At 37.4% G+C, this 25,134-nt stretch overlaps 4 protein-coding genes across 10 annotated transcripts; 3 read left to right on the top strand and 1 right to left on the bottom strand.

Annotated features, from left to right (window-relative positions):
- The first annotated feature begins 293 nt into the window (after positions 1-293).
- Positions 294-9,509, top strand: LOC105326414 (DBH-like monooxygenase protein 1 homolog). Its single transcript, XM_066085165.1, has 11 exons — positions 294-1,902; positions 2,184-2,330; positions 3,012-3,206; positions 3,701-3,784; positions 3,871-4,044; positions 4,198-4,300; positions 4,398-4,564; positions 5,081-5,269; positions 8,651-8,710; positions 8,829-9,119; positions 9,371-9,509. Exons 1-11 carry the CDS (start codon positions 1,546-1,548, stop codon positions 9,443-9,445), a joined length of 1,842 nt encoding a protein of 613 aa, XP_065941237.1. The 5' UTR covers positions 294-1,545; the 3' UTR covers positions 9,446-9,509.
- A 558-nt stretch (positions 9,510-10,067) lies between these two features.
- LOC105326415 (rho-related protein racA) lies at positions 10,068-15,110 on the bottom strand. Of its 5 annotated transcripts, none has more exons than XM_011426426.4 (10): positions 14,969-15,110; positions 13,641-13,825; positions 13,365-13,539; positions 13,017-13,162; positions 12,655-12,766; positions 12,351-12,529; positions 11,976-12,105; positions 11,571-11,807; positions 10,860-11,194; positions 10,068-10,410 (listed from the first exon to the last, which is right to left on the bottom strand). In XM_011426426.4, exons 2-10 carry the CDS (start codon positions 13,821-13,823, stop codon positions 10,207-10,209), a joined length of 1,701 nt encoding a protein of 566 aa, XP_011424728.3. In that variant the 5' UTR covers positions 13,824-13,825; positions 14,969-15,110; the 3' UTR covers positions 10,068-10,206. The 5 variants fall into 5 exon arrangements, with proteins under 5 accessions (XP_011424728.3, XP_034307042.2, XP_065941239.1 ...); XM_034451151.2 differs by lacking the exon at positions 14,969-15,110 and adding an exon at positions 14,717-14,847; XM_066085167.1 differs by lacking the exon at positions 14,969-15,110 and adding an exon at positions 14,030-14,202.
- Positions 15,111-16,770: 1,660 nt separating this feature from the next.
- On the top strand, positions 16,771-18,418 carry LOC105338353 (DAZ-associated protein 2). Of its 2 annotated transcripts, none has more exons than XM_011443420.4 (5): positions 16,771-16,909; positions 17,009-17,101; positions 17,302-17,375; positions 17,501-17,647; positions 17,872-18,418. In XM_011443420.4, the coding sequence occupies exons 1-5, from the start codon at positions 16,903-16,905 to the stop codon at positions 18,001-18,003; spliced, it is 453 nt and encodes a 150-aa protein (XP_011441722.2). In that variant the 5' UTR covers positions 16,771-16,902; the 3' UTR covers positions 18,004-18,418. The 2 variants fall into 2 exon arrangements, with proteins under 2 accessions (XP_011441722.2, XP_011441721.2); XM_011443419.4 differs by having other exon boundaries at positions 17,498-17,647.
- Positions 18,419-19,676: 1,258 nt separating this feature from the next.
- LOC105338355 (low-density lipoprotein receptor-related protein 5) lies at positions 19,677-25,070 on the top strand. Of its 2 annotated transcripts, XM_011443424.4 has the most exons (7): positions 19,677-19,832; positions 21,669-21,860; positions 22,165-22,375; positions 22,588-22,835; positions 23,100-23,246; positions 23,830-24,126; positions 24,240-25,070. In XM_011443424.4, the coding sequence occupies exons 1-7, from the start codon at positions 19,742-19,744 to the stop codon at positions 24,434-24,436; spliced, it is 1,383 nt and encodes a 460-aa protein (XP_011441726.1). In that variant the 5' UTR covers positions 19,677-19,741; the 3' UTR covers positions 24,437-25,070. The 2 variants fall into 2 exon arrangements, with proteins under 2 accessions (XP_011441726.1, XP_065941236.1); XM_066085164.1 differs by lacking the exon at positions 24,240-25,070 and having other exon boundaries at positions 23,100-23,314; positions 23,830-24,037.
- Positions 25,071-25,134: the final 64 nt, after the last annotated feature.

Below are 25,134 nucleotides of genomic sequence, written 5' to 3'. Positions count from 1 at the left end.
CAAAATCCTAATCCGTGGGGAGGGGGGGGGGGGGTAGAATATAAGTTCAATTTCACTCCTCATTCCCTTATTTTCATATCAATTTTTTTTTACATACTTCCTAAAAAGTGGGGGGGGGGGGGGGCCAACTCCATGATAATTCAATTTTTTATATGTATATTTGAAAAAAATTGTTGCTGCCCCCCCCCCCCCCCCGATGCTTCGTGCCTGCAGCTGTTGCATGGATTGGTCATCCTATACAACCCCCCCCCCAACCCGTTAGTTCACATGTCTGGTCCGCTGTCTCAGGGTAATTATGGTCATTTCCCGGTGGTGTACACTAGAGGATTATGAACAATTAAGCCAAAGGATGAGCGCTTGTTTCTTTACAGTTATCTTAAGGTTTTATCGAGTCAGAACGGCATGAAACTGCCACCTTGTTAAATTTTAGAGCATTTTTACGGACACTGTAAAATGAATGATTTTGTTTCGGATATGTATATCAATACAATCTAACCAATGCAGGACACAATTCTAGCCACTGTTATTGGTGAAAAAGGTTTTTGATTGACGGCAACAAATATACAGGCCCAATAAAACCTCAGATACTGACTCGCACATAGCTACTTTCTTTTTAAATAATCGAAATTAATTACATACATGCTTCTTCTTTATCAGATATAATCCGATAAAAAGTTTTCCTGTTTTTTATTTATTTCATTTCTCTTCATTGAAGATAAACTTCCGACCAGTATAACAGAGTCGTAGTCAGGTTGTGCGGATCCTCTCGCGGCAACAAAAACATTTAATATTCGGAAATATTAGTTAACAGACAACATTTAAACAACAAGACAACACATTAAGCTTATTTTGTAATTACTGATACTTAGGCAATTCTTCAGAGTGTAGATTTAAGTAAAATCGGGAGCGGACGGATTTGGAACACTACTAACATCTTCAGAATATTGCATCTCAGCGATTTAAAATGAATTACAAGTATCTGATTTTTGTAATTGTCCCGGCATTGGGACTAGTAATTCTGAAATTACTAGTATTTAAAAAAAACCCCACAATTAGAACAAACAGATCAAAGAAAACTCAAAGTACAGAGCAAACAAGACGTCACAATTCTCCAAGGACACAGCCCGATATTGGGTCTTTTTCCGGTACGTATGTTGAAATTCAGGTTATGTTGTCACTAGAACTAGTACGTTCTGATTCCTGGTCCCAATATGTCCTTGACCCCTTCCCTCAAATATTGTAAAAATCAGAATTAAATATGTAACTAATAGTTCAGTTGCAAAAGTGAAGCAAATCTCTGAAAACATACATACATCGATCTTAGTATTTACTAACAATTCAGCGTACGAAATTCAGCATGTCCGGCACTAAAATGTCTAAGTGTGATTTCCAAATGTAATTCTTTTGCTAAACTTAGAATAGAAAGTCCAAAATCAACTTGGTATGGATGACCGAATCAACTAGCGGTCATGTGACGTACATGCACACATTGGCCTATATGTCAACAATTTTTCGTCCAATCAGATCTCTAGTCTAGACGATAGAATGTCCGCAGCTTTGGGATGTTCCATCATTCTACGCTTGTTTCTCAGACCACAAACTTTGACAATGCCTCGGTCACTATACTTACTCAGTCTTGGCTTGCTCCTCTCGGGGACACCCTCCCTGGGCAATGACTGTCCGTACAGACCCACCGCCACAGAACAGTTTGACTACATGCTGGATCTCTCCGGAAACGGAGAATATTTCCTCTTCTGGAAATTCAACACTACCCACATCACTTTCGAGGCCCACGCCAAGACCCACGGTTGGCTGGGGTTGGGACTGTCCCCCACGGGACGTATGTACCCCGCCGATATGGTCACTGGGTGGGTCAAGTCTGACGGATCCATCGTGTTCACGGTATGAAATTCTTATCATTATAATGGAGAAACTTTAGGATTTGAAAGCAACCAACTTGAAATCATTTATGTACATGTTCAATACTAGACAAATGACTTAACGCTTAGTTTACATGGCAAAAAGTAAAAAAAAAAAACATAGGAAAAAAATCAAATATACCCCAACAAAAACGTCATATATATACAAAGTATGAGTGGAGACTCGTTGAACTTTAACCATCATAAGGAATACCATTTCCATGTATGTGAGGTAATAACGGCTGTCTTTACTATTTCATAAAGGACCGTTTTAGCTCTAGTTACTACCCTCCCAAAAAGGACGAGGCCCAGGACTACCAGCTCCTGAGGGCAGAGGAGAACGAGTTCGGAACCATCCTGAAGTTTTCCCGGCTCCTGGATACGTGCGACTCCAAGGATTTTGTGATTTCTGTGAGAACAGCTTAAAGTTTACCAGAATTATTACCCTTGGTCTCATTATCTCACTTTTCGACTATCTATTTCTCTGTCTTTAACCTTGATTTTTTTCTATTTCTGAATTTACATTTTGTTTTCATTTAGCTATTTTTAAATATGATGTATATAGGGTATCATTTGCCGGACTTTGAAATTGTGTTAATTGTGGTAAAACAACAAAAATAGTAAAATTCCTAATTGTTATTTCATGATCCTTCGTGTAGCTGTCATGTGGTAAAATTTGAATTTACCGGGTGGCAGTAAATACAAAATTTACAAATTGTCATGTTGTAAATTTTGTATTTACTGCCACCCGGTAAATTCAAAATTTACAACATGACATAGCAATGAAGTTCCCCATCTTTTGTAAATAATAGCTCTTTGATAGTTAATATACTCGGATGAAATATATAGAACGATTGTTACATGTAAAAGTGCATATCATAATGTGTCTGTTTGTCAAAACCCCATCAAACAGAAACATTCTGTGTGCAGTGCATATGATTTATTTAAAAAAACCGGAACTTTTAGACAAATTGCGACAAAGATCCGTTTCCGATGTTTCAATCAAAGTAATAGTTTTTGTTTTAGAATCAGTATGTCCGAAATCAATAATAAAAGCCCCAGCCAATACGTGTCCTGTGTGGTTGATTACAGGAGGATACGGTGCGTGTCCTGTATGCCTACCACCCAGACGATCCTGTGTCTGAGGACAGACTGATCTACCACGGGGGGTCCAGGAGGGGGTTCAAAAGTGTCCGTCTGCTGGAGTCACGCGCCAAAATCCCCGATCTCCCGGACGACGTGCAACACTTTGATTTCTTGAACGGCATCAACGGCAAAAACAACATGGTATGTATTCAAAGGCAAAACATTATAACGCGGCAAAACAGCATAGTACGTATTCAAAAACGAAACATCATACAACGGCAAAACAACATGGTACATTTTAAAATACAAAACATTATAGCATGGCAAAAATAATATGGTATGCATTCAAAGGCAAAACATCACAACGCGGCCAAAACAACGTGGTATATATATCAAAAAGCAAAATCATTGTAACATGGCTAAACAACATGGTATGCATCAAAGTGCAAATACTATACTACATGGCAAAAGTCGTGGTCCTTATTCAACAACAGAGAAATCATCGTGTAAGCATTAAACTGTAAGCAACTGTAAAACAAATGCATATACTCAATAACACAAACAACATGGTTTGTCTTTCTGGCAATCTGTCAAATTTTGTTGATTTTTCGAGTGTCAATATTAAAAATTTTAAAGAACACTGGGCAGCTTTTTGTTGTCAATTGATGTTAGATATTCTGTTTTTTGTTTTCGAGATTAATCTCCCAGCGAGAGACACCTTTTACCACTGTACTACATTCAACATGCCCGATATAGGAGGGAAACGCCATGTTATTAGAGTGAGTAACAACACGGCATACAAACAGCTGTATCAGTGACACCAATAGCTCGCTTTTTTATGGTTCATTTATCGAAATTATTCCAGTATGATCCGGTTGTAACCCCAGGGAATGAGAAGATCGTCCACCATGTTGTATTATACCGCTGTCGGGGGGAGGAGCCGAAGTACGCCCACATGGACTACGATTGCTACGCGGCTACCACGGACTACCGACCCGAATGCCGCTCGGTGTTCCTCATGTACGAGATAGGTGCCGGGGTGGGTAGTCATTAATAGATGGTTCGAAAATTCATTTTGCCACTGGCCCTAACACAGTAAATATGACATGAATCAGATCATGTCCTTTTGGAGTTATTGTAAGGTGCCCAATTCCTCTTATAAAAAAAATGGATTCAAATTATGTTTTTACAGTCCTTTATTTGGCCTGAACACACCGGTCTGTCTCTTGGAGCCGAGGGAGACCCATCGTTCTTTGTAATGGAGACACATTATTCCAACCCCGACCTCAGAGATGGTAAGTCGACCTGTAACAAATAAATGTCTAAAGGGCGAAATATGAATCAGAAAAACAAGAATTCCTTATACTAGTATAACTATTGTATACTTTTCAGATATCTGGGATAATTCCGGCATTCGAATATTCTATACCAATCAATTACGTCAGCACGAGGCTGGTGTCATGGAGACAGGGATGGAGATAACTCTTACTCAGTTTATTCCACCTCACGAGGACAGTTTCTTGTCTGAAGGCATTTGCTCAATGGAATGTCTTAAATTGGTCAGTTGCATTCTGCAAACCTAACATGTCGTAGCTTATCATAATTAGTTATAAATAAACTAATAATAGACCTTAGCTCTGATATGGTTAGGTTGTACTGTAGACAAAAAAGCAATGTAAAAATATGTTCGTTTCTAAATATGCAAAGGGAACTAAGTTAATATGAGTTGACATTTTTTGCATTTTAAATGAATTATGATATTTTAATATCAAAATCTATCATAAGATTTTATTAAACAATAAAATGCTTTCTTTGGTGATTCATTCGGGATATGAAGGTAGCTGTAGATTCAGACCAATCGATAAACAGGGCGTGTCAGTTTCAGTCCTGTCACTTTCAGCCGCTGTAGATTTCAACCAATCGATAAATGGGGCGTGTAAATTTCAGTTTGGCTGTTTCTATAGAGCTATGAATTGACTATATTTTTCCGTAAGAAAAAGAGGAAATTATACATGGTAGATGTAAATATTAACATATAATCGCCGGCTGATGCTAGTCGTACATTTTCGTTTTAGGGACTACCAAACGCTACAGACGAAATTAAAGTGTTCGCGCTCTTCCACCACTCTCATCTACTCGCTAGGGGCATGAAGACCAAACTTATCCGCAATGGAGTCGAGCGGCCACCGATAGCTAACGATGAAAATTACGACTTCAATTATCAAGCAGCTAACGTACTGCAAAAGGAAATTACAATCAAATCGGTAAATATTTTAGAACAGTTTAGAAATTAGAAACTGGATGTATGTATAAGATTATTAATCCTAATTTTTTATATTTGTTTTGCAACATGATAAAAAGTGCAACATGTATTTTCTCACAAGTTGTTTTTTATAGTTATATATTTACATTTCATGAGAAGTATCTTTGTCTGTGAACACCACGAATCGTAAAGTATGGTTCAATACAGTTCATCAATGACGAAAATTGCGTAATGCTTGGTGCACGCGGGATTTGCATAGTTATACAACATGTAAATAACGTAAAAATTCCAATAATTAACAAGAGGCCCAGGGGCCACATCGCTCACCTGAGCAACAATTGCCTTAATTCTGATCAAATTAGCATTACAGTATCAAAATATCTTGACAACTAAGTACAGTAGATCTTGCTAAAAAAAAATTGAAAATCTGCAAATTTTTATCCACCTCTTTTTTTTTGGTAAATACCAAGCCCCTTTTGTTGTTGTGCCTGTAAGAAGATTTTTCTCTATCCTATATACCCCTACCCCCCATTTCGTGGCCCCACTTTTCTCTAGGGAATCATGGTTTCATCAAACTTAAATCTGCATAACCTGTGCTTTCACACATAGTACTGAGTTTTGTACTGAAAACTTTCCCAGATTATTTTTTAAGATTTTCTCTATATATTCCTATGTAAAAATTCAAACCGCCATCATGGCCCCGCCCTACCACTAGGGACTCTGATTTTGAAAACTTGAATTTACACTACCCAAGGATGCCTGTACACAACTTTAAGCTTTTCTGGCCAAATAGTCTTTAAAAAGAAGATTTTTAAAGATTTTCTCAATATATTCCTATGTAAAAATTCATCCCCCATTGTGGCCTCACCCTACCCCTGGACTATTATTTAAACAAACTTGAATCTATATGATCTGGGGATGCTTCCACTCAAATTTGGGCTTTCCTGGCCTAATAGTTTTGAGAAGAAGATTTTTAAAGATTTTCTCTATTTATAAAAATTCATCCCCCATTGTGGTCCCGCCCTACCCCCAGGGACCATGATTTGAACAAACTTAAATCTACATTATCTGAGGATGGTTACACACCAATTTGAACTTTCTTGGCCAAATATTTATTAAAAGAATTTTTTTAAAGATTTTCTCTATATATTCCTGTATAAAATTTATCCCCCAATTGTGGCCCCACCCTACCCACAGGGACTATGATTTGAACAAACTTGAATCTACACTATCTGAGGATGCTTCCACTCAAATTTGAGCTTTCCTGGCCTAATAGTTTTTGAGAAGAAGATTTTTAAAGATTTTCTCTATATATTTCCTATGTTAAACTTGATCGCCCAATTGTGGCCCCACCCTACCCACAGAGACTATGATTTGAACAAACTTGAATCTACACTATCTGAGGACGCTTCCACTCAAATTTGAGCTTTCCTGACCTAATATTTTTTAAAAGAAGATTTTTAAAGATTTTCTCTATATATTCCTATGTAAAACTTGATCCCCTAATTGTGGCCCCACCCTACCCCAGGGACTTTGATTTGAACAAACTTGAATCTACACTATCTGAGGATGCTTCCATTTTAATTTGAGCTTTCCTGGCCTAATAGTTTTTTAAAAGAAGATTTTTAAAGATTTTCTCTATATATTCCTATGTAAAACTTGATCCCCCAATTGTGGCCCCACCCTACCCATAGAGACTATGATTTGAACAAACTTGAATCTACACTATCTGAGGATGCTTCCATTTTAATTTTAGCTTTTCTGGCCTAATAGTTTTTTAAAAGAAGATTTTTAAAGATTTTCTCTATATATTCCTATGTAAAACTTGATCCCCCAATTGTGGCCCCACCCTACCCATAGAGACTATGATTTGAACAAACTTGAATCTACACTATCTGAGGATGCTTCCATTTTAATTTTAGCTTTTCTGGCCTAATAGTTTTTTAAAAGAAGATTTTTAAAGATTTTCTCTATATATTCCTATGTAAAACTTGATCCCCTAATTGTGGCCCCACCCTACCCCCAGGGACTATGATTTGAACAAACTTGAATCTACACTATCTGAGGATGCTTCCATTTTAATTTGAGCTTTCCTGGCCTAATAGTTTTTTAAAAGAAGATTTTTAAAGATTTTCTCTATATATTCCTATGTAAAACTTGATCCCCCAATTGTGGCCCCACCCTACCCCCGGGGACCATGATTTGAACAAACTTGAATCTACACTATCTGAGGATGCTACCATTTTAATTTTAGCTTTTCTGGTCTATTAGTTTTTGAGAAGAAGATTTTTAAAGATTTTCTCTATATATTCCTATGTTAAACTTGATCCCCCTCTTGTGGCCCCTCCCTACCCCCGGGGACTATGATTCGAACAAACTTGAATCTACACTACCTGAGGATGCCTCCACACAAGTTTAAGCTTTTCAGGCCGATTAGTTTTTGAGAAGAAGATTTTTGAAAAATACCAACAAATTTTCAATAATTCTCAATTATCTCCCCTTTAAAGAGGGCGTGGCCCTTCATTTGAACAAACTTGAATCCCCATCACCTAGTGGTGCTTTGTGCCAAATTTGGATGAAAATGTGAAAAGTTTACAACGACGACGACAACAACGACGATGACTACGACAACGACAGACAACGGACAAATTGTGATCAGAAAAGCTCACTTGAGCCTTTGGCTCAGGTGAGCTAAAAATGAATGATGAACAATGAAAAATATGAAAAATATAAGTAACAAGGGCACCGCAAAACGGAGCAACAAGTTGCGCGAGGGGATGATAAAGATTCATTCTTTGAATATTACATGTATGAGGTGGTCAAGAACGGTCAAACGTGATCAAATGTATCAAAAAGCCCGTTGGGTTTATTGGTTCTGATCTTACGCCGACCGTATTTTATCACCTCATAATTAATATTTCAAAAGACGGATCGGTTTATTTCTCGGCAAATGGAGTTTGGTGAAATTGTTTTTAAAAGCTTTGAATCTAAGGTAAAACCAAAATAAGAATTATGTGACGTCAAGTTCAAAAGGCAGATCAAAGTTTCAATCATGTTTAATCATCTTTGGTGTTTCCTTAAACTGAGCTTAAGTTAAGATGAGGAACCGAGTCAAGGTACTGTGTTAGGAAAGTCAAGGTCACAAAATCATTTGTTTTTTACCAGAACATCTTCGATTGAAGTGTAATATTTATAAATGTATTAGTCAGCATTAAAAGAAGCATTCGACATAATAAACAAAGAGATTATTTCTACAGGGAATTTAATAATTATAGTTTGGTTTGGAGATTTTGCCATTTTATTGCTATCAGCAGAACGCATACACATTTGATATTGCCCAATTTTGTTGAAGAGACATAAAACATATTCTCATGTTATACAGGGTGACAGTTTGATCATCGAATGCAATTACCAGTCTATGAACCGCACGAACGTTACCATGGTATGATAAAACATCTTTTGTAAACATTTTAAAAAAAAACCAGTACAATAATATTATAATTTTGTCGTCGTTTTAATGACAGTTACAATAATTGTTTCGTCTGTTTGATTATCTACAGGGTGGATTAGGGATCAGAGAGGAAATGTGCCTGTCCTTCCTAATGTACTATCCAAAGGTCAAGGTCGATGCTTGTTTGAGTTCACCGGCGCATGACGCCCCTTCGGATTTCCAAATAGACCAGATGACGTCATATTTAAAGCAGGTTGACCATCACTCTCAGGGTCAAATGAATCGACTAAACAGCATGATAAACCAGATAGACTGGAGAAACCCGAGTGTTCGCGCCAAATTCAGAAACAAAGCCAAGTTGTCGGGCTTCGATAACCAGTGCTTCTATAGAGGCAAAAAGGTAACTCATCTTGCAACACGTTGGATTTAAAAAAAACACCTTAGAAATAAGGAACTAAATAAGTTTGAATAGTTCTGGTTCATTTATTGGGCGGTTGGTTTAAGATTAAACAAATGGAAAACCAATGGCATATTAGTAAAAATGCCATTGATGATATATATATAAATATGGTAAGTACATGTAAAAATTATGAAGAATTTCTTAAGCAATTTTTTATCTCTTAAGAGATTTTTTTTCAATTTTTTTAACAGGTTCTCGGAGACTATTTCCAGAGACCGGAAGTTAATACCCCATACCAAAAACCAAAGTCCTCATGTACCACCTAAAACAGAACACGGGCCGTAATATTGCCTCACGAGTGAACAAAGTCATAATGCCGATACTCATATATGATCATTGCATACCATTTGTATGCGTATCTCACTTTTTATGTAAACATGCAAATCATGTTTGACATATACGTAAGTTCAATAAAATATTGATATTTTTTAAAACACAATTCTTCTGAATACTATATAACGCTTTTCTAGGAATCCATTATGACTGCATTGATAAATACCCTAAGTCATAAATAAATAATAGATACACAGTAATCAATAAATAGACATAAAATCATAAATAAAGTTCCTGGAATAGGCTGCCTTGAAAGGAGATTCCTGAATGAACATTCTGGAGACATCCGCTACCACGTGATACCAGCATAAATAAAACAGTATATTAAGTAAAACATGCGGGATCCCATGAGTTTATAACCGGATTAAATGATTCAGAAAAGACAGGAATTTTATTTCCTCGTAAAATGAAGTTACATTATGCGAGTGACGCAATGCGTTAAGCCTCGAAGTAAGTGACGGGTGACGCCCAGACGCATTGCGTTTTAAGTGTCCATTTATGGCATGTATGACGCATTACATTGATATTGGTGGGTTCTTTAAGTGAGAATGTGGCACATTTTTCACATGTCATGCAACCATGTCTTTGCTATTCACTTATATTTCGTCATAAACATCACAAAATGTTTGAATTTAAAAAACGAGACTTTTTTAAAGATCCAAATGTATTCATACTTAGTATGACGCTTTGGTTTTTAGAGGATCACGCAGTTCTTTCTGTAGGAGTGGTTTTCGTGGGTTGTGCGCTTGTCCCTGCCCCCCTGGAGCGGCCCCCGGGCCTCCACCGCTCTACGGTTCTCCTCGCTCAGTTTACCATAGTCTTTGTGTGCTCTCACTTTGTCCGTGTGATTGGACAACTCAAACAGGCACCAGTTGATCAAATTCACCGTGTTGAATGGCTGAAATAAATAAAAGACATTGTATATAAAAATGAATAAAAATCACATTTTTTATTCTCAATCTTCTATAGATGTAGGATGAACATATCAGGCTTGTAGTCTATTTACATATCTAATACTAGTACATTTTCAAACAAATCAAAATTATGGATCACATAAGAAGCAACAAGTCTATCCTAGAGAGTCGTTATGATAAAACCTAATCTTTATTTAATCTTGAGAGATATTGTCTAGGTGTCAGTGTGCATGAGCTCTTGGAGAAAATAAATTTGGAGAAAATAAATAACCTAATCATGTCTCAACCAATGGTCTGGAGTCTGATTATCTATCTGTTACCCGGCCTGATGGTAGAGGATTGTACATTCTTGCCGTGGTTCGCCACGAAGTAATTTTACCTGATTAGAAACCAACTTGTAATTGACCGTCCTTGACATGTGACCTTGACCTACCTGAACACAAAGCAGGACCTGGAACACAAGGTCGGCGCGTTTCCTGAGAGTCCAGGACTGGGCCTTCCTAGAGACACAGTATTCGCACATCGTCAACAGCCGGGTCTGGCAGTACATGTCCGCTATTTTCAGAATTTCGAACACGTCCGCGTTCTCAAAGTTCACGTGATCAGAGTATAAATATTCCAGAAACAGCAGAAAGCTCTCTGTTGTAAAATTCGGGATTTCTATTTCTGTTAGTTCGGATTTCGACTCTTTAAAGTTCCCTGAAAACATCCTTGTCATGACGTCACATCTTGTAGACAGCACCACCTTGTTGGCGTAGAGTCTTTTACCTGTGAATCAGAAAATGTTTTTAAAGAGACATTCTCTTTTAAATGCAATTGAATGTAATGCATGATCAGCAGTCTCTAGCAAAGCATTTCAAGTTTACAACCATGAAAATTATGCTTTTTGGTATTTCCCCCAGAGTTAATTACGATAAAAATTTGTCGCTGTAGGAACTTAAATCCAAACTTAAATCATGGCCTAGTAGATTCAGACACAACTAATGAGGACGTCCGCGACAATTTAAAAAAAAATTAATATCAAATCCAGGTGGGTTTTTTTTTATATTTTTGAAAAGCTATTAGAAAGAACAGAGATTATGTTTTTTTCAAACTTGGATAAAATCTTTTAAATTAACATTCCATGACAGTTAAGTACACCTACCCTTTACTATAAATACTACGTCACTGGTGTCCACACAATTCAGAAAGAGGTCTTTGAGACGTTCCCCTGTCCGGTCGCACACCGCACTGCCTAAACTAGGATTCAGATACTCCCTCTCGTTCAAAACGTTTTCGCAAATAGTCTTTAATTCTATTAATTCAAACATCCTAGCGACATTGATGAGGTCCATTGCTATGTCACGTTTGTTATCATTATTACCCAGCTCGGACACAGAGCCTGAAATATTTACACATGTACACATTATATGAAAGGAAAAACATGAACATGTACAAGATCAAATGTAGATGCATCATCGCAAGACAAGGCTTTCTGATCCATAGTGATGATACTCCACACCACAAACAACCCATGGCTTGTTAAATAATGTGGACGTCTTTGTGTTACCAGTATAGAGGAATTCCAGGACTAGTTTGAAGACTTCCGGTGATATGGAGCTATTGATCTGGATTGCAGAGTGTCTGGAGACCACGTCCCGGGTAAATGAGGCAACAGGGGAGGGGATGCTGGTGAACACCTTAAAACACAGACGTTAAATTACATGTACATGCAAATACTCTGATATATGTTCAGTAGAAGCAGTCCTCTAAACACTCTTATAAAATCTTGTTTTTGGGGTCATTTTTCCATAAACTTAAATGTTAAGGAGTCAAAAAATTAAACACTGGATCTACCTCATGACTTGCTTAGCCATAAAATTAAACTGTGGTTTAGAGTTAAAGCAAATGCATTGTCAAGTAACTAAACGATCGAATTGCTTACCCTTCCTGTCTGAAACAGTCGACAGAAGAACCCGGATGCTGAACATAGAATGACCTGATGTGCATCAAATTCCTGACCTTGAAGAAGACACGTGACGTCACAATGCTTGTTGTCTTTGAGGGTCTCGAGCCAATCATTGGCAAACGTTGAGGACAAAATCTCAAACTCCGGAGGAATATCTAGAGAAAAAATCCAACAGACATGTACATGTATAAGAACACATTTTGTTTCCGTAACCATATATGGCATTTAATTGATAGCATGATGAACAGACTGGAAGCCTCATACAAGAGTGCACGTGTACCTGGGGGTCGGACCATGTGTACGTGTAGGTAGGACCGGGACCTGCTGGGGATACAGGAACACAGTGCCCCGGGGTTGTCTCTTTTGTCCAGGTTCAGGTCAGCATATCTCACCTGTAAATAACAGCCATTTTTACCTTCAGGTTAAGATTTCTCTTAGGAGTTTAAGAAACGTTTATTTTTATAATTGCTTTAAATAAACGATAACATCACAACAATATTTGGATACACATGTATGTAGTATACGAATGAGCTATTTTAAAAATTTCATCTAGCAAAACCTACTTCCCAGTAGACTCGGGGTAGAAAAATATATGAACGAGCATTTACCCCAACACCTGTAAAAAAAAACTCTTGTACTTACTGAAAGGTTAAAAGATTCTGTGACCCCCTCTGCGTGGAGAGCACTTGTTTCGCAGTAGATTGAACCATGTTGCTCCGCAACCGCGTTGCCTTCTTCATAAGTCACGTGATTTGTTGTTGATGATGCAGAAGGATAAGACCGAAGATCTACAGAATTATAAGGACTTTGAAAAGCAAGTCAAAGATAAGGGTCCTTGATTTTGACATATCACTTCAGATAAAGAAGAATATGTCTTACATACTGTATTTCATAAGACAAAACACTTGTACTTGGTTACATAATTTGGTTAAACTTGACCACATTACATGACATGCAACAGAACCACGGGAACAATTTGATGGAACTTACCGACTTTACAAGCAACTAGAACCACGGGAACAAACGGGAACCTGGTTTTGAGCTGCGGTAGCCATTTGTGGGTGAGAGCTTGGAATGCCGGCCGATCGTCCACCGCGAAACACAGCATGAACACGTCGGTGGTGTGTCCGGGGCCGGGGGAGTGAAGCTGTTCACATAGCTCTATCTGTAACATAAAAAACATAGTGATCTATAACATAGAAAACATTGTGTGAGTTAGCTTGATCTGTAAAATAAAAAAAGCATCTCTCTCTCTCTCTCTCGTACCTTTTTCGTGTCCCACACAGAAAACGTGTAAGTCTTCCCATCAATCCGGGTCCTGACTATCGTTGGATCCGCCAGTCGGTGGACTCTCCGGTACGGGAACTTGTGCTTAGTCTTGACAAGGATGAGGCTGGTCTTTCCCGCCGTGTCCCCACCCAGCACCACAACCTTCAGGCAGTTTTCCATTCCTAAAATTAATGCGCATAAAGCTGATAAATCGGCGATAAGCCTGACCCTAGGCCTAGAGCTTTCTACGTATAACTATAAACAGTACCACAAAAGTACTATACCGCGGGAAAATCAGTGCAGCTTGCAGGTGCGCGCTCTTTGTGTAGGGAACATCTATATGCATAAACACGAAGCGTCTCGGACCTAATCCATTGTCATCTCACCTCAATACTGTCCTGGTCAGAGCGCCTTTGTATTGCTATCGATTATAAAGTGCTATGAAAATCTTATTTATTGCGTTCAATAGTCGTGAGAATTGAAGCGCTTTCCTGTTGGTTAACTGACTCGGTATTCCATTGTTGACTGGAACAACAACGTTAACAAACACTGAATATACCGGGCTGGCCTCGGCTGATCTCTGTAATTATAATCCCCTTTATTGCGTAACGGTAGAGATGTGTAAATATTGGTGGTGGGGGTCAATTTATAAGCTTCCTGTGCGGTTATTAAAAGTGGGCCATCAACAGCTGGGCTTAGAGGAGGGAAATCTCTCTGCCCTTATTTTATAACGATGCACTCTCTGTTCTGAATACAATATTATCCCCAGCTGATTTAATGCGTCGCGGTTTTTCTATTGTCCCTGAGCGCGTCGATGACCAATTCTGTTTACAATACCTGTATATATATGTAAGTTCCGTCGGCCAAATTTCGCCCCTGGCTGGCCTTTATCGCAACATTATTATAAATATGAATACTCATTACGAATGGTGTGAGAAATGCGAGTTGTCTTTCTTTATTTCATTCATTAACCTGGATTCATTGATTAATGGCCCCCTCTATAGATTCTGTCACCCCCTTTACACATGAGGGTACCTGTTCTGTCACGGTAACGTATATAGGATGAGGTTTACCTGTTCGGTAACATCCATGCTGCACTAAGCTCTTCACTGATGTGACCTGGATGGGATCCCACGAGCACAGGTGAACGTTAATTTAGAGGACGTGTTGTGATTTACACCTGAATGGGCGTGACCCTGAATGCATACACGTGCATATCGGGACGATTCTAGAACACCATCAACTTCATCTTTACACAACACAAATCTAGAGTTTTCCATTACTTATCAGTGAACTAATTAGAGTAGCTGTGACGAATTACTTACATGTCAACATGTTTCTCCTCTAAATCTAGGTCAGACGATAACAGAGAGAAATTTCTCAAAAAGGCGCCAAAACCTCCGCTACGTCAGGGGTAGGTCACGGAGGGCCGTCCGCGGGTCGGTATATCTAGGGTCTGTCCGACTCTCGCTGTTCCGCTCCGGTTCTACTCCTCTCATCTCTCCTGCCCGTCATGGCTGGTCGGTGATTTCATCCAGGGACCAATGGGAATTAAGTGTGATGAACTGAATTAATGCTCGAGAAAATCTAAACAGGGACACGTAAAAATATATATTAGCTTCACATACTTCCAGGCTTAGAGCAAACGAGAGACTTTGTACCTAACTGTCTGTCTGTCTGCCAGTGCGTTGTATGACAGGCAGACTCATAATCTAACCTAATCAACATCAATAAGTTTAAATATCAACTTTCTCGAAAATCAAGATATTGTGATTTGATTTTAACAGTAATAAATTTTGCAGTTTTATTCCTTTATATTCCTTACATGCATACCATGAATCAAAATGGTAAAGAGTTGGATAATTTGGGTGGCAGTAAAACTTTTCTGTATTAACTGAGTAATCCAACCCCGAATTCCCCGTCAGGACTCTAAAACTACACCCCGTATGGCCTCTTGCTTAATTCTAACCGTTCTTATATAAGGAATAGGAATCATTCTTTGAGTATTAGGAGGTGATAATTTCGGTCGGGCGTGGTCAAATCCAATAAAGCCCGAAGGTATCTTATATGATACTTAAAAAACACAATGAATTTTTTTTTTTAACTACATGTATTGAAATGTTGCAGTGATATCAGAAACAGAGTACGTTGTAAGAACATGTAGTAATATACAGACTGTATATAATGTGGCCTCCTTTACGGACACTGTGTAATTCATACATTCGGTAGTTTTTTCTGAATATTTTACTTTGTCTCTGATGACACATAATTAACAACCTTTATATGTTACGAGGGAATAAGACAAATTAACCAAGAGAAACGTAGAATCGTAAATAGTGTTTTTCCCAACTGATACTTTAACAATAATTGACTTGATTTCAAAAATGTATTAATTACAAGTTTAACCAAAACTTTCCCTGCTTTTAATTTCAAATATAAATTTATTTTGAAAGCAAAATTTTAAAAAAGCAAACTTTTCTTATTAATTGATATCAGCATTTCATTCAAATCGGTGCCTGTAACTATTCATGAGTGCATTCCAGGAGAGTTTATACATGTAATTTGTAACTATACTAACTTACTGTATGGGATAGAATTCACTAACAAAAGCACACATACATGTATGTTAATTCTTACTTTTTCCCTTAAATATTTCATTTAAAAAAAAACAAATATATTTCATGAAATTCAAACGTATGTGCCAAAAGGTGGTCTGATGTGACCATACATGTATAGTTATGGGATTTCCAAGATTTATATCGATGCAGATTTATTTTTTCATTTTTCTTATAAAGCATTTTTTCAACAGCTATTTAATTTCGAACACAATAATATAGTCATATGACTTAAGAAATTGCGATGTTGCAACCAATCATTAGTCCTATTAATCTGTTAAATGTTAGTTCGTCATCGGCGAGGGTCATTGTCATATGACACGGATTCCAATCACATGCGCGCGTCCCGATTTTTAACCGGGGTAGATGGTATATCCGAAATAAAATTTAAAATTTGTTCAACTGGAGTTAAATAAAAAAAAAACCAAAAAATTATTTTCATTATTATTATCTTTTATTATCAAAACGTATTATTTTTTAAATCTTATTTGGTAGAAATCTACATTTGAATATAATCTTATGTGATTTTTTCCGGTTTTGTCCGAAAGTAAACATTTCGGTATATTTCGCAAGGTCTGACAGATCTTCTTTGTAAACAGGGATATTTATATCGACGAGCTTGTAACATTTCGTTAGATTCAAAGATGTCAGGTAAGTGATGAACATCATATCAAGATAAGAATGAACTAACAAACACCATTTGTTCACCAGGATCTGTAGTGTGATATCAATGTATTTATTTACGTTTAGGTAAACCTTACCCAACTCAGAACCCCCCATACCCAGTACAGCAAACAACCGCACAGTTCGCCTATCCCCAGTCTCAGGCCCAGCCATGGCAACGTAAGTATATTTTTATTTAAAGAACTTAACATTGAAATCTGGTTATGATAATCACACATACCGCCAGCTGACCACTAGGCCTATATATGTGTATTCCAGTGTATTCCATTTGTTATGGTTCCAAATTTGTCCCTTGTGAAATAAGATGAAACTGTAGTGTAGTGATCAATGTTATGAGTTATTCAACATTAATGTTACAGCTACAGCCCCACCAATGTATGGAGCTCCGAGTGACCCCCCTCCCCCTTACAGCTACCAGGCCCCACCTCAGCAGGTAAACTGAGAACAAAAGCTCACTTAAAGATAAAGAAGTCCCTTCTTCAGTGTAAGTTTCACAGATGGTTAAACTTTCTTTTCAAGTTAGTCTAACTTAAAATATTTCTGTAATGATTTTAGCAGCCCATGCCAAACTACCAGGCGTACCCGACCCAGGTTCAGAACGTACAGATGTACACTCAAGGTCCGATGATGGCTAGTGGAGGACTTGCTACAGCTTCATTCGACTCTGCAGCAAGATTTGATGGCATCTCGCAACCAAGAATTCCGGTAAGTTTCATTAACTCCACTCGTCAGAGATGTCAGTGGCAAGCTATTATACTACTAAAAATGTAGCAAGTATATACAAAGAGTAATTGTAATCTATCATAAATTTACTTTAAAGTTAGATATGTACTTGTCATGTAACAAAAAACATGTACTGTATCTAAAGTGAAAACTGTCTTTTATGAATAAGATGTTATTTTAATAGAATCATCGTTGTTGTATTTCAGCCTCCACCCCCAGGGTACATGCCAACAGCTGCTCAGCAGGCGGTGATGCAGGGACGTCCAGTGGTGGCCACCCAGCAGAAGGCTGGGTGGTTCTCAGGAAGCGGGGGTGGGTACACATGGGGAGGACTATAGAGCCACCAACAGACAATCAAACAATCGGACGGATGTAGATATAGAGAAGTTTGGGACGCCTATCTCACACTGGAGAATTTATTTCTTAGATTGTCTTTCAGCCCTCCTAGCCTCTTATAGAGACTTGTGTTATAAGGACTGGTGATTGTTGTTTGTAATTGGGCACTTTACACTTTATTCTTGTTCATGCTCTCTTTTGAAGTTTCTTCATCATCATTAAAATGACATAATTTTTTTTCTTTTGAAAAAATGTTTCTAAATTATCGATCAATTTTGTTATCTTTTTAACATTTTGAATTTTTTTTTACATACGTATAATTTTATATTAAATGATGTTGATATGTAATATATGTATATATAGTTTCATTTTATATAGTTGTTTTTTACTTCTGAATAAAATGTTATCAAGAACTAATTTTTTTTTTCATTTAAGTTAATGTAACTGATTTTAGTGATTTATATGTGCAAATACTCAGTAAATATAAATTTTTATTGTTTTCGTGAATGGAAACCTTTCATAATAATGATTTATTTTTAAAAGCCAACAGAGATTCAGAAATTTGGTAGTTGGAATCTAAGCAAAATATTTTTTAAAACCCTCAAGACTGCAACTAACTTTCCCAAAAGATAAAACTTTCCATATTTTTTCATCAGAAAAAGTAAATTTAAAAAAAAAGCCTGATGTCCTTTACCAAAAAGACTATCTTTGCAAATGGTTCTCAGGTTTTGCATATTAATTTTATCATGGTTTGTCTATTTTAATCATATTTTGAGTTAATTATATTGGTTGAGTTAACTAACTTAGCCTTGAAAAATATGTAATTATAAAACTCCCCTATGAACCATATTGGTCATACATGTATGTGTATTTTTTTCTTTAATTTCCTATAGTTTCTAAAGTTATATACAAGAATATTTCCAATCTACATGAAATATAGAATTAACAAACCATAAAAACGCTTGAGTAAAGTGCTTAAATTTTTTTAATGTTATATATTTTTGAAACAATAAGATTGATTGTATGACGATGAATACTTCACTATAGTTAATTAGAAGATAAAATCCTCCTCTGTCCCACTTTCTAGAAAGTTCCTTTGTATACCTGAAAATAGGCCATTTTGATTTGATTTTTGACACAGTCCTTTCAACGAACAGTCAAAAAATAATGTAACAAGTATGATGAAAAGACAATTCAGGACAAATTAACTAACATGGTAATTCAATTTTATACTTTACATATGTAATTTACCGCTTAAATCGTCATAGCCGAAACTCGAAAGCATCGTCTTGTAATAAAATAACGCAATTCAAAATTCAGTCAGTCAGTACAGCGTTCAGCAAGAAGCCATGGCTAAATACACGACGGGATCAGAGACAGTCCTCTGTCTTAGAACAGATCTAGACCTAAGTGAACATCTCGTCCTCCCACGGAACGCCATCTTATTAATGATGTTTACAGCATAATAAACTCATTAAGGTTGTTCGTTCTTAAAATGTGTATTTGCTCTCGTCAAAAATATGTACAGGTAAAATATATTCTAAAATCTAAATTAATATAATAGCACCCTTACGATTTTCAAGTTACCTTCTCTGTAAAAATACATACGTTCATTTGTATATAAAAATTCGATAGACGGGACATTTAACACAAAAGACCTCTTTTACGGGTCAGGGGTTTTTACGCTTCGGTAATGATCTTAGTTTTTGACTGCCTCATCGCGATGTTCTGTCAGTGATAATGGGAGCGCTAAGGAACCTATCCCGGCCGTGGATTATCGCCGTCTGTCTGTCTGTTTGTCTGAAGAACTCCGTCTACTCCGACTACGAAGGTAGGCCACTATTTTAGTTTATTGATCTACTTCAGAAGATCCCTTTAAAAAGATCAATTTTTGTCAGAACACCAGCATATGTCAAGTGTAGGGGTATGCTAATTTTTTATAATAACAAAGTTTGCCTGATATCAGTCAACATTTTACGTATAGAGGACACATCTATAAAATATCTACGTTAAGTCAACATGTTGAGTACTTGTAACTCATAAAATAAGTCAATGTGCAGACATGTATAGTCTGTTTTAATGTGTGTGCGTATATTTAGTGGTGGGTGGGGAATGGCACCTCAACTGGCATTTACATTGTACCCAAAAATTTTGAGAAGTAGAATTAAAAATAAAAAACTAATTCAAAGGAAGAAAGTAGGATATTAGAAAAATGTCTGATAACTCCTTCAAACGTTACAATTTTAAAACTGTTTGGGTAGGAAGGGGGGGGGGTGGGGTAAAAGAATATTTTCATCACATGCAAATACAATTTTTCCATTTATTACTTTTCCAAAATTGTGACAGAAGAAGCGTTGGCTTGAAGTTTTAGTTCCTTAAATATAAGAATAGGACCGATGTCTTAAAAGCCCCTTCCCCCAGTGACTACGTTACGTCATTTAGTTTTTACCTTGAAGGTTTATCAAATTTCCAAGAAATAAATAGACAATTCATTGATATAAGTCATGAACAATATTTTCATTATCGGGAATAATTGTTAAAATGACTTTTATCATCATGCCCTCCGACTTTGCATCCCCATCGTCGTCACGATCATCGTCGTCAGTATCATTTGTTTGATGACTGGCTCTTATTTATAAAAATATATAATTCTGTCCACGTCACGGATTTGTCCTTTAATAGCTCTGACTTATTTTCTTTGAAAGTTTCCATTATTCGGTTTGTCATTGAACGACCTTGGGAGTTGACCATGAATTGCACAGCGGAGAGAGAATAGACCCCATGAATAACCTTCGTTTCTCGGTACAAGGATATGAAATATCAGACTTTAAATGTAGGACTAGATTTGTTTAGTATTCATATAAATTCAACACCAAATAAGTTAGTACTGTTTTCCAACACAGAAACGTACGCGTGTTAAGGTTAACACAGGGAATACTTTGCAGTGATACACATACACTCTGTATTTTAAGGTGTAGATACATATCTTATTAGCAACATACAGTCATGTAGAGGTACTTTTCCTTTCCATTATAAATATTATACATTTTCACTGGTTTTGATATAATTATCACAAAAATTAATCCTTAATCCTAATTTTTACTATTCTAGCAAATAACAATGAAATTTAAATCTAGTATAATGAACCGTAGCGGATTCAGAAACCAGAATTTCATTGTTCTACACCCTAGTTTGGCTATATCAATAAATAATGTGTATCTAAAATTCATTGAAATTATTGTGCATCCGGCCTTTTAGAAAAAATAAACGTCGCATAAGAATCCGATTTACAATCAATATGAAGTTGTTTTTTTTTAGACTTGGAACCATGTTTTCGTACCCAAGTCATGTGAATTAAATACATGTACCTATATTCTGTAACCCAGTAAAGAATGTGACGAATTATCTTGATTTGTATCAGTGATACAATTAACGTTTCTCTTTCTCTCCAGGTTTTTCATAACTTCCTCAGAAACACTATCATAGAAAACCTATAATTTACTTAATGAGTGTCTTTTTGCGCGAATCCTTTCAGTGAGTCAAAGCCGACATTAAGGTTCTGCATATTCTCGACAAAAAAATAGCAAATGAGTATTCTCTAACAAGCTACACACTGGCAATCCAGAGACACGGTCTGCTATTATAACTATTGGATTTGTCTTTACAGAGCAGGTGATGGTTTTTGCCAACAGGACCAACATTCACTGGGTGAACCAGAACACTCGCGAGCACCACGTGATGCCGCTAGAGGGCATCACTGAGGCCAAATACGTGGACTACGACCCGGTAGAAAACATGGTCTATTGGTCGGATGTCCACCACGGTGGCTCCATCTCCCGGGCCACGCTCTGTGCCGAGGGTCGGTATCTTGTCAATTTATTTACAGCATGTATTGTAAAACTTGTGTGAAATATATTTAACTGATAACATATTATATGTACATCGTACATCGGATGGTCAACTTCCAACCAATCGCAATTTTCTCAATTTTCCACTAAGCGGAAACACAAAATCTGCCAGAAATGTTTGACAAGATATAACTTGACACTATTTTTACACACTGACTCGCTTAGAAATATCATCCTAAATGATACAGATTATCTGTAAAATGTGCACTGATATAAAAACTGATGACTTATAACTCCCTTGGTGAATAATTTCAGAACGGGAGACCATTGTGTCCGACATCTTTATCCAGCACGTGAAGGCCGCCTTCGTCAGCATTGCTGTGGACGCGCGGCGACGGGCCATCTATTGGACAAACTCCGCCAGTGACCTCATAGAAAGGGTCAACCTGGACGGGTCCAATAGGACGGTGATAGCGGAGCACGACATGGGATCACCCATAGACGTCGAGGTGGACTCCCACGCAGGGTATGGACGGGGGGCAGTTGTACAGTCTATCTAGTTGTTATGTATAAAGTTTTTGTACCATGTTGTTCAATACATGTTTTTAATAACTGTTTGACGCCGGGATCAAAATCGCTTGTGTTTTTACCTATTATATTTGTGTAAAAGTCTAAAGTTTAAGCTTCCTGTTCTGGTTGGACTACTATTTGTGACTTATTTGCGATTTTGTCATCAAGCTTCCTGTACTGGTTGGACGCCGGCATCAAGCCGCGGATCGAGAGCTGCTCACTGAGCGGTAAGGGCCGGCGTGTGTTGCTGGACCTCAAGGACCAGTACCCCTCTATCCTGGAGCTGGACGTACAGACCCAGGCCCTCTACTGGAACGACAAAAACACCAAACAGCTGTTCACCGCCCGGATGGACGGGTCCTCCATGAAAGTCCTCAAGTCCAGTATCCCACACATCACGGGGATCTTCATTGAAGGTCTGTATCGTCCCGTAGGTAACCGTTTTTACCCCGAGCTTAAATATGAATGGCAAAACTTTAAGTTGTAAAACCATCTCCTTCAATTAGGCATCCTCACAATGTCATGCAGCGGTCCTGAGTCCAAACGTCCCACGGCCACGAGTGGACTCAGGACCCCTGACATTGTGAAGAAGTCAATAAGGTGCAAATATTTTTTTTTGCAAACCCTAATCGACAAACTTTAATTTTACCAAAATATATATAAGCAGTTTTGTTGCCTAGGTAACTACATCTACTGGATTGACTGGTGGAACAAGGACATAGAGAAGATCCCTATTTCCGGTCAGGAGGAAGCGTCCGTCATTTTGAGCCCGATCAAGGACATGGAGGACTTGATCAGTGTCAAGGTCGTCTCTGGTGTTGTTCAATGTAAGGCGGGCCCTGATTGGTCGACGAGTATACATATCACGTACAATAATCAGAAGTTGTACCTCCATGTAAGAGAGTATACACAAGGATTCATTTACGGCGTAGTTTTATTTAACACGCTTTCAACTTATAATAAATAATCAGTATTGTAACATAGCCTACGCATGCTTCACATACATGTATTAAAATGTGAAGATTCGGATTTTTAACAATTCAAATCTCAGTGTTCTCAAAGAACTTCAGATGTTTTTGAGAACTAGGTCTAAGTAGTTCCCCAATTATAAAGATGATGTCAAGTTATTAGTTGTTCCAATCTCTATGCATGAAGAGTCTACTAATTATTTTCGATTTTTTTCAGTTCAAATGGTTAATTGGATGTTATACATTTTAATGCTCTAACATCTATCTAGATATGTTTCGATGGCTCAAATAACTTCAATGTAGTCTCCAACTAATACAAAAATGTTCTTTGCATACATTAACCCTTCGCAAAAAGTATAATGATTTTGTAACCAATTTTTTATACCTATGGAAAAGGTTTATTTCTGTCAAACATTGTTTTAACAAGAACGTTCCTGTTAAGGTCCTCCACGCCCTGCCTATAAATTCAAGGCCTTCACCTACATGGTCAACGGTACCGTGAGGGCAAAGTTCACCTGGGAAGCAGGCTACGGCTGGAAAATACCCCAATACTTCGAACTCGACCGGAGAGATGTTGACTCCCAAATCTGGGTAGAGGTGCATAAAATAGAAGCTGACAGTAACAGGAGCGTCATCATAGCGCTGGAACACAGCCAGGAGTACCAGTTTAGACTGCGCGCCTGTAATACGTATGGCTGTAGTCGTAGCAACACACCGGAAGTTAAATTCACCACAGACAGTAAGAACGTTCTCTCAATAATAGAAAACTGATTTTTTTTTACTCGTTACTTCCATAACAAGCAATATTATCAATTTGCTGTTATTCATTTATTGGCTTTTTTTGGTGATTAGGTGCGTCAGTGTTTTCCTCCTCAGAAGAGCATTATAACGCAATTCCGACTTTATTGAAGACGGGAATTATTTTAGGAGGGGTCATCGTTTCCATTGGAATTCTGCTCGGTATCTGGGGTTACTGGAGAGCGAGGAAAAGGAAGACAAACAGACGGTACAGAGCTGTCCGATACTCAACGGCATCATACATCACGTGATCATTGAATGCCATTGACTCTGTGTTGCTCGTTAATGTCCGTGCGTCATCGGAAACCTTCGGACATTTACTTAAACGTACACGATTGATCTTGGGTTTCCGGTGATGTGTTTCGTGCAATTTTTTTGCTTTTATATATAAAAGGTGCATTGTGGATTTTGATGAAAAAAATTGTGAATGTGAGAATACAATGTAGATGTTTATGGTTCGAACATAATATTATGTTCTTGTATGAATGATTATAAGAGTTTGAGACTGTGTATGATATTGCATGATTGAAAACAAAAATATTCTCCGAGGCCAAGACAAAATACGTGTTTCCGGTCGCCTGGCCGATCCTTAATTTATTTATTTTTTCTTGATGAATATGCATGATGGTCAGCGTCTGTTTTCCTGAATAACTTGCTTTTAATTGAGTAAAGTTGTTAGCGATGTTTTAAGTATATTACGTCTGGGATCCAAAATCTTCAATTTAGGTTGTTAATTGAAAAAAGCACATTCTACCAACGGAGTCCTTTAAAAACTCCCGGGCGACTTGAAACAGTCGTATAGATATCTTTTGGCCTAACTGAGACTATTTACAAACGTGTTTTATGAAGATGGAGAATTTGAATAAACGAATGCTTTTGTATAAACCATGTAAATTTATTAACTTAAAAATAAAATCATCCAATTTGATTGGGAATACCAGCACATGTA

The sequence above is a fragment of the Magallana gigas genome, chromosome 5 (genome assembly GCF_963853765.1).
Source record: "Magallana gigas chromosome 5, xbMagGiga1.1, whole genome shotgun sequence".
Taxonomy (NCBI): Eukaryota; Metazoa; Mollusca; class Bivalvia; order Ostreida; family Ostreidae; genus Magallana; species Magallana gigas.
This window is presented reverse-complemented; position numbering and strand designations above follow the sequence as displayed.